The sequence below is a fragment of the Pelodiscus sinensis genome, chromosome 1 (assembly GCF_052426305.1).
Source record: "Pelodiscus sinensis isolate ZL-2025 chromosome 1, ASM5242630v1, whole genome shotgun sequence".
NCBI lineage: Eukaryota > Metazoa > Chordata > Testudines > Trionychidae > Pelodiscus > Pelodiscus sinensis.
This window is the reverse complement of record NC_143052.1, coordinates 119,537,156-119,551,229: the sequence shown is the minus strand read 5'-3', so window position 1 is coordinate 119,551,229 and position 14,074 is coordinate 119,537,156. Positions and strand designations below refer to the sequence as shown.

Below are 14,074 nucleotides of genomic sequence, written 5' to 3'. Positions count from 1 at the left end.
CAAAAGCTATGTACGTGTATTAACATAAATGAAAATTTTAAGTGAAATGCTCAATCATGCCAAATATTAGTTAAGCGGAAGTAAGTTGATTTGCTAAATGCTCTGAAATTTAAAAAAAAATTGAAACCCCACATGAACAAGATCACAAAGAAATCTAGCAAAACCTTACAAAAAAGAAAACGCATTTTAAAATGATTGTTCAAAATCAGAAAAGTTTTCAATACAAGAATAAAAAGAGCTCAAAGAAAAAAAAAAGTCACACAATATTTTGAAACATACCCGCCTTCTACAGAACCTATGAGGCGATCCTCCCTTAGCAACAGGCAACAAAAAATGAAAAGACAATCATCCACTTACTCATATAAGCAGCTAATAATTTAAAAAGTATGTTTCACTGATGTAAATAATTTGTTTTTTATGGACATATATTTGTCTTCCAGTAAGTAATTCAGCTAGGCCAAAGCCTTTCTGAAATGAAAACTGGTCTCCTTTCTCTATTCCTTCAGGGACTAATGTTGCCTACAGTAGAACTTATTTTGATATAATTTATGTTGCTCGGGATGTGAATAATGTACACCCCTGAGCAACATAACCTAAGTTTCAGTATAAACAATACCATAGCTACTGACTCTCATGGGAGATTCAGTAGTTAAGTTGACAGGAAAGTTTACTCATCAGTTTAGCATCTTCACCAGAAGTGGTGCAGCTATGGTAGCACTTCAAGTGTATATGTAACTAGTGTTAAAATTATAAAATATGTTTCAAGAATTACAATATAATACATATAAAACTGCAAAGAGCCATTTTGACAAAGTTAAAACCACACCCGTTTACCATGATGCATTTCTACAATTTTCAGAATAAAAAAAAAAAATTGGTTACTAAAGCTTTCGGAACTGTTGTTCTTTGAAACAGGTTGCTCGTGACCATTCTAGTTTTGGTGTGTGCTTACCCCAAGCACTGCCACCAGAAAGTTTGACGACCAGCATCCATAAGGTCAATACTGGTGCCCATCAACTCACATGCTCATAGCACCAGTAATAAAGGGTCCCGCTAACCCACAGTCCCCTCACTTCTTTCCTGCCTCCAAGAGAGAGGAAAGTAGGGGGCATTTTGGAATGGACATGAGCAACACCTATCAAAGAACAACAGTTATGGAAGATTAGTAACCAATTTTTCTTCCAGTACTTGCTCATGTCCATTCCAATATAGGTGACTCCCAAGCAGTTATGGAGCTGGAGAGGGTTCAGAGTTTATTGGCATGCCAACTATAGTATCGTCTCTCCTATCTGGGGTCATACATGGAAGGAGGGGCTGGGAACAGGAGGATCTACTGATGCTGGGCACTGGCTCCTGCAAGTGGCAGCACTACAGTCTTCTCATTTGGCCACTACTGTTCTTGGGAAGAGAGCCCTGTGGATCACTGGATACCAATTTCTATCCATGGATATCTGCATCTACAGACAGAAATGTGTATCCCACAGGACTCTAAAGATGTAGTGCTTTCTACATAGAAGGCTAGTGCACATCTGATGTCGAAAGAGCACAGTTTCTGTTTGTCTGTTGGCACATGGTTTCAGATAGAAAACCAGAAGGAAGATACCCTTTATTATGGAATAGAAACCATCTTTGATAAGAAAGCCCAATGTTGATGCAATTGGACCTTGTCCTTGACAAATATTTTGTAAATTAGTTCTGAAATGAGCACCCAGATCTCTGGGATTCTCTTCAAGATGTAATGGCTACCAAAAAGGTCACATTCCAGAACAGGTAGAGCAGAGGAGGCTCAAAAGCAGGTGATACCAAAATCATGATAATACCAGGCTGAGATGACAGGAAGAAATATTATCTTGATGCTCTTAAGAAACTGACTACTGGTAGAGTTTGAGAACATAGAATAGCCATACACCCATGGGTGAAAGGTCAGGAATGAAGCCAAATGGACTCTAGTGTCGTGGAGCAGGTCCTATTGACCATAGCCTCGCGCATATCGCCCATACTGCCACACTAAGGCCCCTCACGAGAAAAACATAGGCCGCTGAAGCGGATCCAGAGACAGAACTTAAAGTCCCTTGGGTGCTCAGCACAGCTCTCAGCAAACAGAACTTAACTTGGCAAGCACCTGGGCCAGGAAGATAAGAGTAGGGAAACGAGCTGTCACCTACACAAAATTAACGAGCACTAAAAACAGGACAAGATAGGAACAGGGAAATGAGCTGTCATATACACCATTTGACAAGCACCAGGAACAGGGAAAGAAAAAACATAGCTAGCTCTCACGTGTGCCAGTCATGTCTGCATCAGGCACTGACCACAAGGCCCTGAGGCAGACGTCATGTCAAAAGGAAGGAACCCTAATATGGTATCAGATATCTAAATTATAGTATAAAGCACCCCGAGCCCTAAGCTCGGGGAGGTTCCGTAACCAGGTAGAAGGTATCTATCATCCAGCCTGACTGAGAGGCTGATCACCCAAGATTGCCTCCCACCCAGCGAATCAAGAAAAGGGCTGTACGAATCTTAAGCATGCTACACATTGCCTTTTGTCTTTGCATCGTGGTCGTATCTGGCCTTGTAAGTATTACTTACTTAACTTCTAAATATGAAATGGTGAATACAGTAAAGTATAAGTAGGCTAATGACTAACTTCACTGGCTTTTCGAAGATAACCATAGAAGGATTGACTATAGGAGTAGTTTTTATTGTTGCTATACTGGCTTTATTTGTTGTATTTTTTGTTTGCATGCTACGTTGTTTAAGACGAATCAGAGACATCAATTTAATGTACAGGCAGTCCCCGAGTTACGCAGATCCGACTTATGTCGGATCCGCACTTACGAACGGGGCTTTCTCGCCCCGGAGCTCGCTGGCAGCGGGACCGCCCAGAGCGCAGCGGTCCAGCCACCTCGACCTCCGGGGCGAGAAAAGCTACTCCGGGTGCCCCTGGTCTGCTGGGGACTGTCTCCAGCAGACCAGGGATACCTGGAGCAAAGCCGGGGAGGTGGAGGGGTCTCGCGCCTCTGAGGCTTTGCTCTGGCAAAGCCTCAGAGGCGCGGGACTCCGCCGCCGCTGCGGCTTTGCTCCCGGTGTCCCTGGTCTGCTGGAGACAGTCCCCAGCAGACCAGGGGCACCCGGAGCAAAGCAGCAGCAGAGTCCCGTGCCTCTGAGGCTTTGCCAGAGCAAAGCCTCAGAGGCACGGCACCCCGCCGCCGCTGCCACTTTGCTCCCGGTGCCTCTGGTCTGCTGGGGACCGTCTCCAGCAGACCAGGGACACCTGGAACAAAGCCGGGAGGCGGAGGGGTCCCGCGCCTCTGAGGCTTTGCCAGAGCAAAGCCTCAGAGGCGCGGCACCCCGCCGCCGCTGCGGCTTTGCTCCCTGTTTCCCTGGTCTGCTGGGGGGGGGGGGGGGGGCGCAGCTAGTCCCCCCCCCCCCCCAGCAGACCAGAGAGACGTGAAGCAAAGCCCCGGGCCTGTGGTAGAGCAGGTGGGGCGCTGCTGGTAGGTCCCGCAGCACCGCTCCTTGGCGCTACTGGACCAACCCGGCAGCACCCCAGCTGTTCTGCCCCAGGCGTCCCCAAGTCAGCCGCTGCTGAAACTGACCAGTGGCTGACTACAGGAAGCCCCTGCCCCGGGCTTCCTGGAATCAGCCGCTGATCAGTTTCAGCAGCAGCTGACTTGGGGATACCTGGGGTTCTTAAGTTGAATCTGTAAGTAAGTCAGAACTGGCATCCAGATTCAGCCGCTGTTGAAACTGATCAGTTTCAGCAGCGGCTGACGCCAGTTCCGACTTACCTACAGATTCAACTTAAGAACAAACCTACAGTCCCTATCTTGTACGTAACCCGGGGACTGCCTGTAATCAAACTGTAGGCAATAAAGTTGGGAACTGCTTACGTGCATTTAAGTGCGGGCTTTCCTCCTTTGCAGCCTCAGTCCCTCGCCACATACGCCACCCCTAGACAATCTTTCGAGCCTCTGGTTCATCACCTAGTAAATGAGCCAGTAAGCCCTTGTTCAGGTGGGGTAAGTAGTTTAGCATGAATGGTACTGCTGATTGTGTAGGTGAGAGACAACCTTCTGTGTAAACCAGATCAATAACCTTCTACATTTTTTTCAAGTATATGGCTCTAGTGGGCCTCTGCTTTCTAGAAATATCTCTCATTAGCCCCAAGCACACTAGCTCTCAAAAGTTCAGCCATGTAGCTTCTAGGCTAAGAGATGGAGGGACTCGAGGTTTGGGTGAGGCAGTCAGCAATAGTCCTAGGTCTGGAAACAGAGTAGATGGATTGATGTTTCTCCTGAGAGGTCTAGGAGAATGATAAACCAATGCTGGCAGGACCAAGCAGCGACTATCTGGATGATATGCTCTTTGTCCCTTCTGATCCTCATCAAGACTTTGTGTATGAAATGAATGGGAGGAAATGTGTAGAAGATATGACCCATCCAAAGGAGAAGGAAGGCATCTGCAAGAGACCTGGCTATGAAACAATAAGGGGCTGATTGGAGATTCTTCTTGTAGTGTTTCATCTCAATCAGATCTATCTGAAGAGTTCTCCACTTCTGGAAAATGGCTTTCGCAACATCTGGATGAATGGACCACATGTGGTTGGAGAAGAATCTGCTGAACTGGACAGCAAACTTGTTCTGCAATCCTAGCAGATAGGAGGCCTGGGGGTGGATTGAGTGAGCTACGCAAATCTCCACAAGTGAAATGCTTCCTGGCCCAGATGAAAAGAATGTACTCCTCCCTTTCTGCTGATATAAAACATAGCTCGTGTGTTATCTGTGCAAACTGACATGTGCTTGCCCACCACATGAGGCTGGAAGCCAGGTGAACAGTCCTGAACTCCCAAATTTAGGAGTGTAGTGAGAGCTCTTCTAGAGACCAAAGGCCCTGAGCTTTGAGGGACCCCGAGTGAGCACCGCAGCCCAAAACTGAAGTGCCTGTGATGAGAGACATGGATAGTAAGGGCCTTGAGACTGGGACTTCTGCATGCACCACCAGCAGGTCTAGCTACCAATGGGAGGAGGCAATTAAGGACAGGAGAACTGCAATGACTATATCTGAATGGTTTCAGCTTGGGCGTACACAAATGCCAGCCAGGCCTGGAGAGAGTTGATCTAAAGTCTCACATGCTACATCATACAGGTACACGATACCACCTGGCCCAGGAGTTTCAAGCAGTTTCTTGCTGTGGTGGCATGGTAATTTCTTAGGCATCCCTACCTGGAACAATGCTTTTAGGTAGCAAGCTCTGGCTTGAACCAACTCAAGGATCAAGCCAATAAACTATATCCTTTGAGCTGAGAAGAGAGTAGATTTCTGCACATGTATTAGCAGATCTAAGTCCTGGAATGTTTACTAGAGATACAAAAAAAATAGTAATGATGTAACTGATAACTAAATTGGTCAAATGGTTAAACAAGACTGGCGAGCCTTTGGCGCTGCCGGCTCCCAGCTCCAATAGCCCTGCGGGCTCCGAGCACCATAGGCGTTTAACTGTTAGCTGAAACCAATACATATCAGCTTATCAGTTAACCTCTTGCATCCCTAAGGCTGACTGTATTAAATTTACATTGGACTCCACCTGGATCTTACTATAATCTCTGAGAGGCCAGTCATTGTGATAAGAGTAGATTTGGATCCCCTTTCTTCTTAGGAAAGCTGTAACATCTTTCATGCACTTTGTGAACAGCAGAGGTGCTGCTGGTAGGCCAAACAACAGCACTGAAAATTTGTAGTGCACATGATTCACAGTGAACATGAACAGGGCTCGACAAATCAGTGAATCTACTCGCCCGTGGCAAGTAGATTTCAGCTGGTCGCCCCCTTCACTGGCAGCACGCGCATGCACAATGTGGGTCTTGTGCAAGCGCAGTGCGGGGCTGGCGAGTAGATTTCGCCACAGTTTTTCAAGCCCTGAACATGAAGAACCTTTTGTGTCCCTGAAAGAGTGAGATATGAAAATAAGTGTTTTTCAAATCCAGGGCTGTGTAACAGTCCCCTGGATCCAAGGAGGGAATGATGAAGCCAAGAAGATCATGCGCAAGTATCTTCTTTGTGAATTGCAGGTCCAGAATTGGTGAAAGACTGCCACTTGCTTTCAGACTTAGGAAATAACAGTAGAACCCTCAGTCTCTTAATTCTGGTGGAACCTCCTCCACTACTACCATCCTTAGACACATCTGCAGTTCTTTGGCTAGAATTTCCTTGAAAGAAGGGTCCATGAAGAGTAAGAGGAGGGGAGAGAGACAACTAAACTGAAGAGCGTATCCCAGTGCTAATGTGCTTAGCACCTACCAGTTACATGTAATACACAACCAACTCCAACAGAAATGGGTAAATAGCCCATTAAAACTGGGGAAGACCAAAAAGTCTGCTTAGATCCAGCAAAGTATCCAGGGCATCAGATGCAGACAAGAATTGGGGAAGTGGTCTCCTCCTAAAGCTACTGCTCTTCCTCCTAGGCTGTGTCTAGACTGGCCAGATTTTCCGGAAAATCAGCCACTTTTCCGGAAAAACTTGCCAGCTATCTACACTGGCCGCTTGAATTTCCGCAAAAGCACTGACGATCTCATGTAAGATTGTCAGTGTTCTTGCGGAAATACTATGCTGCTCCCATTCGGGCAAAAGTCCTTTTGCACAAAAGGGCCAGTGTAGACAGCTCAGATTTGTTTTCCGCAAAAAAGCCCCGATCGCGAAAATGGCGATCGGGGCTTTTTTGCGGAAAAGCGCGTCTAGATTGGCACGGACGCTTTTCCACAAAAAGTGCTTTTGCGGAAAACGTCCGTGCCAATCTAGATGCTCTTTTCCAAAAATGCTTTTAACAGAAAACTTTTCCGTTAAATGCATTTCCGGAAAATCATGCCAGTCTAGACATAGCCCTATTGTACTCTTATGGGGCAGGCAATGGGAAGAATCGACTGGCAAGCTGAGGCTTCTAATGTTTCCTCAAGGGTTGCTGGTGTATAAAGCACCAGGAACTTCTGAATGGCTATAGGGTCCTTTAGGCAATGCAGGTTGGAATCTATCTGATCAGAAAAGAGTGACATGTCTTCGAAAGAAAGATCCTACAAGGCCTGTTGAACTAGGGATGTTAAATATTGGTTAATTGAATAGTCGATTAACCTCATGAATTCTTATTGCTTACTTGACTATTCTATAGTCCGCATGGGCAGCAGCTAATATGCTCTGAGCCCCACACTCGAAGAGCCCCCTGTCACTCCACGCTGCTGCCTCTGTATCAGGGGCAGCAGTGTGGGGTAACAGGCAGGAGCTGGTCCGCAAGGGGAGCCAGTTTAAAAGCCAGCTGCCCTTGCAGACTGAATGCCTGTTGCCCTGTGCCGCTGCCTCTTATACAGAGGCAGCAGCACAGGGTGATAGCAACCCCTGTCTGGGGGGAATCTGAGCTCCCAGATCCGGCACAAGCCGGAACCCTGCTGTGGCTTTGCATTTAAAGTGTAAGTCCCAGCCCTGGTGCAAGCCAGGACTGAACCAGCCTGCTAAAAAATTTACTGGCTGTCAGGCACTTGGGGCACTCTGCTAGAAATCAACCGCAATCCTGACATCGAGCCGTTGATTACTACCCACTGGGCCTGCCCTTCTAGCCAGCTTTCTATCCATCTTACTGTCCATTTATCCAATCCATATTCTCTTAACTTGCTGACAAGAATATTGTGGGAGACCGTATCAAAAGCCTTGCTAAAGTCAAGATATATCACATCCACTGACTTTCCCATGTCTACAGTGCTAGTTACCTCATCATAGAAGCTAATCAGATTGGTCAGGCACAACTTGCCCTTTGTGAATACATGCCGACCTTGTCCATGAATACAGAGGCAAAGAAAGCACTGAGTACTTCAGCTTTCCCCACATCATCTGTCACTAGGTTACCTCCTTCATTCAGTAGGGGCCCCACACCCTCTCTGATCACTTTCTTGTTAACATGCCTGTAGAAACCTTCCTTGTTATCCTTCACATCCTTTGCCAGTCGCAATTCCAATTGCGCTTTCACCTTCCTGATAACCCCCTGGCATTCTCGAGCTATACATTTAAACTCCTCCCTGGTCATTTGTCCAAGTTTCCACTTTTTGTAAGCTTCCTTTTTGTGCTTAAGTTCACTAAGGAAGCCAATCCGGTCTCCTACCATGTTTGCCTCTCTTGCTACACATCAGGATGGTATCTTTCTGTGCCTTCAATAAGGCTTCTATAAAATACTGCCAGCTGTCCTGGACTCCTTTCCCCTTCATGTTAGCATCCCAGGGGATTCTACCTATCAGGTCTCTGAGGGAGTCAAAATCTGCTTTTCTGAAGTCCAAGGTGTGTATTTTACTACTCTCTTTTCTTCCTTTGGTCAGGATCCTGAAATCTACAGTCTCATGATCACTGCTTCCCAGGTTGTCACCCACCTCTACTTCCCCTATTAGTTCCTTCCTGTTTGTGAGCAGAAGGTCAAGCTGCACATGGCCCCTAGTCAGATCCTTCAGAACTTGTACCAAGAAGTTATCCCCAATATTCTCCAAAAACTTCCTGGATTGCCTGTGTACTGCCGTACTGGTTTCCCAAAAGATGTCAGGGTGATTAAGGTCCTCCATGAGATAAGCCCAGGGACTGAAGCCAAGAGCTTCTATCCATTGCTACTGCCATAGATAGTGCTGCAGAGTCTGCTGCATCCAAGGCTGCCTTTGCTACAGATATGCTTTTGTCCACAAGAGCTGCAAACTCTCACTTGGACTCCTGGAATAGTCATTCAAATTTCAGCATGGAGTTCAGGAATAAAAATTGTACCTGCTTAGAAGCATTTGATTTGTAATCCTGAACTGAAGGGCACCTATTGAATAGACATTTCTGCCAAAAAAAATCATATTTTTTGTGTGTCCTTGACCGTGGAGGTTGACCCCTACTGACCCTGTCATTTCCACTCCTTAGCTGCTGGTACAAGAGCCCAGTGGTGGGTATGTATAAAGGAATTAATATCCATTAGGTGAGACAAAGTATTTCTTTTCAGTTTTCTTTGCCATCAACTGAAGAGACACTGGGGTCTGTCACAATACCTTAATGGGATCCATAACAACATCATTCAAAAGAAATGCCACTCTTGAATGAACAATGCTGCTAGCGTGTCTAACAGGGCACAGGAGGGCTTCCTGATCTCCTCTATTTGGAGTCCAAGGTTTTGAGCCACTCTTTTGAGGAGCTCCTGATGCGTCTTGTCCTAGGAGGGCATTATGTCTGCTCCAAAAATAGTCTCATGTGGAGAGGAGGACAATGCCTGCGTACAACTAGAGGGCACGAGACATGTCTCAAGGTGCCAAGTCTAAATATTTGGCACTATAAGTACTAGGCCTTTTTCAATAACAAAATTGCAAGGTTTGAGGCCTTTTTCTGTAGCCATATTAGGAGAGGAGCAGCCATGAACCTAGCCAAGACTACACTAGAAGAGGAGGTTGAATCAAGATATGTAACTCCAGCTATGTTAATTACGTAGCTGGAGTCGACATCCCTTGTTTCAAGTTTCCCCTCACTGAGGTGGTTACAGGAGCAAATGCTCCCATAGGTTTCCTTTACTCCTCAAAGAAGCAGGAATACTGGCTTCTGATGGAGTCACCCTCTGTAGCCAGACATGAACCCCCATCCCCCCCAGAGTGCAAGAGAAAGGCAGTCAGCCTTTGATGCCCTGGGAATGCAGGTGTGCTGCCTGTCCCTGACTCTACCATAAACAGAAACTATACAGTAAATGGGCTAGCTGACGACTGGGGGGCCTCCCGTCGCCCTGATGGCTAGTACCAGCAATTGACACACCCGCACTGTCCCAGGAGAGGAATCTTCGCCCATCACATACTAGAAGTGCCCATTGTCTGCATTTTCCCAGGTGTGAATTTTGCTTTGCACCCTTCATGGGAAACTTGGTGTTCAAAGCCATTTTTCCTAATTGGCCACTTGAGACCAGGAAGAAGCCTACGTGACCCAAGGGGTATAAACAGGGGTTTTGTAGCCCACCCCATTTGAGCTCCAATCACCTACACCTGCTGGCAAGTATTGATTGTCTCCCAAGGCCCGTGGGATGCCCAACCTCGCCCTACTTCTTCCCAAGGGATTGAGAGAAAGACACTGGCCACGCCAAGTCTGGAACGCAGGGGTGAGAATTGTACCTGCAATGTGTTTCTTTATGTGTACACTTTAATTGTTATTATGTTATAAGTTTAGTTACTTTATTATAGTTTCTTAAGTCAAACTGCTTCATTTCTAATGTAAAACTGCCTTTGGTAAGGTGATTTAGCTATAAACTGCAGAACCCAATTAACTTGTCAATCAAACCACAGGGAGTCTTTGTATCTACCTGTAAACTGCAATAAACACTTAACTTCTATTAGAACAGCTGTTCACTTCTATGTAAACTCCGGTATCTTGTTAGGCTGTCAATCACAGTTAAGAAAACTTTCTCCTTCATTGAAGCACTCCGAGTGGTCATTTTGTTTCATTGGAGACCTGCGGTCAGCAATTATCCAATCAGACCACAGAAAAATCATTAGCTTGTCAATCAAAGGTACAGCAGCCATTCTGCTTCATTCATAAATTGGGTGGCCATTTTTAAAGCCCTGAGAAATCATTCTCCTGTCAATCAAATAGTCACGGTTTGCTTTTGGACCACTGCCTAAATTATAGTAAAAAAAAATAAGTGTGGTGCCCTCATTCACTTTATATATTGAACCAAGTTTTCTTTCCTTTTCTTTCTCTTTCTTTCTCCTACAAATAAGCCAGTGTGTGTCAAGTTTCTGACTTGAACCCGTGCTGCTGTACCCAAACCGAACACAAACAAAAGAACTCCAGCTGGTCATAAGGGACAGATATAGGCATTTGGACTATGTTGCCTCCAGGGGACAGATCCATGGGGCATCTCTCAACTTTCCCTAGGCTGCCCGCTGCGACGGGACCTTGTGTCCTAGCAGTTAAAGTCTGAGGTGTAATAAGCTCTCCCTGTAAACTTTTGAGGCGTCTGTCAGCCTGTTGGCTGCCCGCCGCGCAGGGACCCCAGTCCTGGCGGTCAAAGACACGGACGTAAAACTTCTTGGGGCGCCCGTCAACCTTCTCCAGGTTGCCCGCTGTGAAGGGACCCCGGTCCCAGCAGTTGACGTCTCGGGTGTATAACACACACACACACACACACACACACACACACACACACACCACTCACTGCCCTGACCACCGGCTGACACCCTCTGAGTTCAATTTAGCAAGTCTTCGCTAGACCTACTCAATCAAACTCTGGAAGATCATTTGCAGCAGTGTCGATCTTCCATTTAGGGATGACATGGCCATAGAAACAGAACTTCACTTCCTTGTTCTATCTAAATTACATTGCAATAAAATAATATCAGTCTGTTAAGACAAGAACCCTGTCCTAAGAATACCCACCATCACTAAATAAAGCAACAAATCTTAAAATGATTAAAGAAAACTTTGTTGAATGGTAATCTGGCTGGAAAGAAATCACTTAGCAGTTGTGGTTGTAAAATCCCTATTCCATTCTTGTTTTGTCTTTATGGTCCCTGCTTCTCTATTGCATATCTGTTTGATCTCTGTCTGGTTCTTTGATTGTTTCTGTCACTTGCATAATTAACTTTGCTAGGTGTGAAACAATTATAATAATGGGCATGACTGATTAAAGCAGGGGTGTCAAACTCAATTTACCTGAGGATCAGTGCCAGTCCTCAAATCCTCCAGATGATTTAAACATCACCCTTCTCCTCCCATGGGACCTCTGGTGCCACCACTAGCAGCATAGCAGGGCCAGAGCAGCTTCCTGCTGTTAGTGCTGCACCACTGCAGCCAGGTCCCTATGGGCCCATAGGATGGTTCGGAGCAGCCGCCACAAGCCCCACACTTTGGGGGGACCTGTGGCAGCTGCCCCAACCATACTATGGATGGAATGGTCCCCCATTCTCAGGTTAGCTCACGGAGTCTTGGGTGGGCTGGGGCCAACAGCAAGTCTCCTCCCCACCCCGCATTCACCATGTCAGTGGGAGGCATGGGAAAATGGAGCTTCGTAACAGCCTGCTTCGTAACAGCCTGCTCCACTCCACTGCCATATCCCAGGCCAGCCCACAATGAAGCGGAGCAAATGGGCTGTCAAGAGCTGAGAGGAAGCAGAGTGTAGTGACACAGCAGCCTCTGCTACTGCCATCTCCAGCTCCGCTGCATGGTAATCCCTAAGGCCATGTTCCTCGGGGGTAGGTATCTTGAAGGAAGGGGAGTAATGGAGGGAGGAGGTGTGTGGGAATGAAACAGGGGCTGGATGTGTACGTACACGTACACCCCTCAGAGCCGCAGAAATTCACATGCCAGCTGCCATGCACAGGCTGGGTTATGGAACTACTCAGGCCACAGGTGGTCCATGGGCTGTGAGTTTGAGAGCCCATAGTTAAAGAATTGTTTTACAGTATGTTAGGATTGATTAGAAAAATGTTTAGTAATATTTTAGTCAAATGATTGGTAAAGGTACACCTCAGCAAGATATCACTGAGGGAATAGCTTCTAGTGGAGGTGCTTAGAAATGGCCATGAGCAAACACTCAGAGAAGAAACATAAATGTAATTTAATGCACAGTACTGTCAAACACTGCAGAAGGTTATTTTTTAATCCAGTACTTCCTTAATAGTGATTTTAATGGCAATCCTTTAGAGTTTGAGATTTATTACAAAAGATTATAAAATAAAATATAAAAAACTCATTCATATAATGCAGTACTGATTAATGCTACCAGTTCTCTTTTTTTATCTATACATTCAGTAAGCTTAATCTTGAGCTTGTTTAAAACTGGTCCAATATTTCTGAATAAATCAATTCTGTCTTCTGCCAAAATTAAATTAAGTATAAAGCTATTACAGCAATCAAATGACAGCTGCATCGACAATCTGTGGAAGTCATTTAAACAAACACTCAATTCTCTTTTGTTACTGCTGTTTCTTATAACAATAACTATAGCATTTCATTACTGGGCAGATCAGACTTATTTGTTTCCATTTTTTCATATTAACCACTGTATAATTTGTCTAGTGAAAAGGGCTTGTAAACAATGTGTTTAACAAAGGTTTATTAAGTTAGGCAAGTGCAAAATAAGAACAACATATTTACAAAATAATTCTGTCAAAAGAAAATATTCACCTTTATTAAAAGTTAAATCTATACTAGGGTTAAGTGAGAAATATAAGTATAAAATATGATCATCATGTACTCCTTACCCTTTGCTCCAGAGCTGTCTGTGTCTGCTGTCTTAATAGAGCTTTAAATGGTCCCCCTTCTTTTCCAGCACTTCCACTGCCCATTCCTAAAGAATATCAGCACATAAACAACATCCAGAGAAACCAGTTCCAGAATATATTTATCTTACATTTTTAAGACTATGATTCAAATTATAGTTAGAGTCTTCTGAAAGTTTCTTTACTAGCTAGATACACCAAAGACTAAGGATCGTATTCACATTTATTCTATATTTCCCTTTACATCCGTTTACATCAATTGCCAGTGTAAAGGCCATTAGGGTGAACATAAATTACACTTTAAGGCTCATTTATACAATCAGAGTGGTATAAGATCTTAGTGTAAATACAGGATATTAGTGTAAATGAGAATAAGGTTCTAGGGGCTTGAACTTGCAGCTTAGTTGTATAAAGCTCAACCTTTTTTCCCTCACTGATGTCGAAAGGAGTTTTTGCTATTAATTTCAATATGCACTGAATCAGATCCAAAGTGCTTATTTTCACAAGCAGTTCGGGTATAGTCAAGTTCCAATTCACATCAGTGAGGAATACAGGATCAGTCTCATTTCAAAACTGATCAATTAGAAGTAAACTAACTAGTGCAATTGGCCAAGATTTCTGCTATAAAGCTAAGTATGGACCTAGTGTCCCAGAATTATTTACAGTAGCAGTTGAAAAAGATTCCATGTAGTGAGGTTCATATAGTTTCAGAATAGCAGAATCACTTTTCCTCATGAGTTGGGACTCAAGCCTCCCGTTTTCCATGAGCAGGAATTGTGTACACAAGTCACTAAGATTTGGCCCAAAGAGAAAAC

At 45.0% G+C, this 14,074-nt stretch overlaps 1 protein-coding gene across 10 annotated transcripts in view; it reads right to left on the bottom strand.

The window, feature by feature from the left end:
• C2CD5 (C2 calcium dependent domain containing 5) overlaps positions 1-14,074 on the bottom strand; it is a 126,280-nt gene that overhangs the window by 79,438 nt on the left and 32,768 nt on the right. For all 10 annotated transcript variants that reach the window (XM_025183726.3, XM_006121265.5, XM_025183729.3 and 7 more), the window contains one exon: positions 13,242-13,327. In XM_025183726.3, the coding sequence (XP_025039511.2) occupies positions 13,242-13,327 (86 nt within the window). The remainder of the gene's footprint in view (positions 1-13,241; positions 13,328-14,074) is intronic.